This window comes from Miscanthus floridulus, chromosome 9 (genome assembly GCF_019320115.1).
Source record: "Miscanthus floridulus cultivar M001 chromosome 9, ASM1932011v1, whole genome shotgun sequence".
NCBI classification, from domain to species: domain Eukaryota; kingdom Viridiplantae; phylum Streptophyta; class Magnoliopsida; order Poales; family Poaceae; genus Miscanthus; species Miscanthus floridulus.
In genome coordinates, this window is record NC_089588.1 from 131,088,193 (window position 1) to 131,090,381 (window position 2,189).

The 2,189-nt window shown below is 53.6% G+C and overlaps 1 protein-coding gene across 1 annotated transcript; it reads right to left on the reverse strand.

The window, feature by feature from the left end:
* Positions 1-247: 247 nt before the first annotated feature.
* LOC136480945 (uncharacterized) lies at positions 248-1,106 on the reverse strand. Its single transcript, XM_066478362.1, has 3 exons — positions 785-1,106; positions 606-710; positions 248-534 (listed from the first exon to the last, which is right to left on the reverse strand). Exons 1-3 carry the CDS (start codon positions 1,104-1,106, stop codon positions 248-250), a joined length of 714 nt encoding a protein of 237 aa, XP_066334459.1.
* Between the last annotated feature and the right edge of the window lie 1,083 nt (positions 1,107-2,189).

A 2,189-nucleotide genomic window follows, 5' to 3' on the forward strand; every position in this document is an offset into this window, starting at 1 on the left:
CTGATCGAATACAGCTTATACTACGCATAACTGCATCAGTTGATAATACGACGATTCCTCATAGGCAGATAAATCAATTATTACAGGCGGTAATGTTCGAGCAGTTTTATTAAGCTTCACCAACAGTTTCTGTTTCGCCAAACAGGTCTATATCGCCGACAAGCACTTTCGCCACATCCTCAACGTCATCCTCCAGCTGCTGGGTTTGCGCGTCGCTCAGCCCATCGGTGAACCCACCACCTAGCGACTAGATGTCGATGGACGGATAATGGGACCGAACCACCGCAAGGGCATGAGTAGCGGCGGTCAAAACGGCGTCGCAGTTGAAGTTTTTGAAGTTCTCCCACGCTGCCTTGCATCTCTGAACGATGGTGTCTGGCCCTTGCTGCCTACCATCAGGACGGGGCACCGGTTCCACGTCGACGCAGTCGAGCACTGGTGTAATTGCGGCAGTTATAGTGTTGAAGTTGTCCTTCTGGGTTTTGGCTTCCTGCACCAGCACATCGAACTGTGCCTTGGTCTTATGTCGATAATCTGCAAAAATCACAATGGTTCGTCAAGACAAAAGCATACTACGACGTCACTTCCGATCAGGGGAAACCTACCTTTCAATTCTTCGGCCAGTTTATCTGCTCGCTCCGACTCCTTCGTTTTCTCTTGTTGGATTTGTTCGACAGTCTGGCGAAGCTGGTTGAGTTCTGCATCTTGCTCTGCAAGCACAAAAGATAAGAAAAGGAAAATATACGGCCAATTACTGTAAAGCACATTACGCCAAAAAGAATACCGGATTTCAGCTTGGATACATCCTCCAATTGCTGGCACTTCCGGTCGAGCTGCTCAGTTTTACTATCGAGTTCTCCGTTTTTCTTGCTCAACTGCTCGGACATAGTCTTAAGTTCCTCGGACACAATCGCTAGCTCCTCGGAGGTCTTCTTCAGCTGCTCGGACGAAGCCGTTAGTCGCTCGGACAGAACCCCATTCTGATGTTCAAGGTCCCACGAGTTTGACTCAGCAAGGTCCCGCTCGCGTTGGGCCCTCTGAATACTCTTCTCTGCAAGACTTAACGCCTCCCGGAGTATCTTATTTTCCTCGGCGAGGGGCTCCATCCTCTTTATCAGTTGATGCCGTTGATCGGCTGTCCGAGCTATCCCCTGAGGACTAACAATGAAAGAGATAAAGCTTGATCTTCCGACAACATATATCGGTGTCATTGGCGCGGCACTCACCTCGATTTGAGTCATAACTCCGGCGACGGCGGATCTCAACCTCTTTATCTCCCTGGTGGTGTTTTCTTCCTCGACGACCACCACCTCTTCCCCGCGTTTCCAGAGAATCCGGATGGACTAGGGTTCAGGTGCGGCACGCTCGATCTCCACAACCTCGTCCTCCTCCGTCGTCTCTTGAGGCACCACCAGGGAGCTCTGTGGTCGGACCGCCGCTCCGACCACTCCTGGCATCCCTGCGGGCGACGACGTTTGCTCTCCGGCCGTTGATAGGGTGGCGTCTGTAACCTCCGGCACATCAACAACAGCCGCAGTTTCCGTTTCCAAGGTAACGACCTTTTTGGTCGTAGCCGTAGTTGCGGTCGCCGACGCGCCCATCGTGTGCGCCAACGATTCACCATCGCCAGGTCTGCTGGGAGCGGCGGCTGGCTCGTCCTCTGTTCACTAAACACTCGGGGACTCCTAGATGGGGGCAGTCGTCATTCTTTCTTCTGAGGTCACAGGCCTCGGCGTCGCACTACGTCATATCGGCTTCTCAGTAACAAGGTGAAATCAAAGAACAATATAATTACTCCAAGGCAAATATACTCACGGTTTGGTCTTCCGATTGATTTTCTTGAATCGGCGATGCCTGCCTGACCCCCCAGGCGCGGCTACTTGGTCGGCCTTATGGGAGGACTCCTGCGCCTCCGCAGTGGGCTACCGCTCTTCTTGGTGCTCGGAGGCCCCACCTTCCGTGCGTTGTTCGGGGGCTTCGGTACTTTGCATCGCCGGGGCGTCCGCCGTTGCCCGACCATAACTTTCCCCTGCTCGATGCTTGGGAGCGACATTATCCGCCGGTACCTTTGTCGTGCTCGGCGGAAGTGCTGACTGGTCCTCATCATCGTCCGACCACTCCAGCACAGCAGTTCGTCGTGGCCGAACTGCTCGGTCCTCTCCAAGAGAGATGCCTCCTGGTTTGTGTGC

Excerpts from the sequence above, each read along its gene's own strand:
- LOC136480945 (XM_066478362.1), bottom strand. The coding sequence starts at position 1,106 with ATGGAGCCCCTCGCCGAGGAAAATAAGATACTCCGGGAGGCGTTAAGT. Across the intron at positions 711-784 it reads TGTATCCAAGCTGAAATCCG|AGCAAGATGCAGAACTCAAC; the intron begins GTATTCTTTTTG and ends TTGTGCTTGCAG. Across the intron at positions 535-605 it reads ACTGGCCGAAGAATTGAAAG|ATTATCGACATAAGACCAAG; the intron begins GTAGGTTTCCCC and ends TGATTTTTGCAG.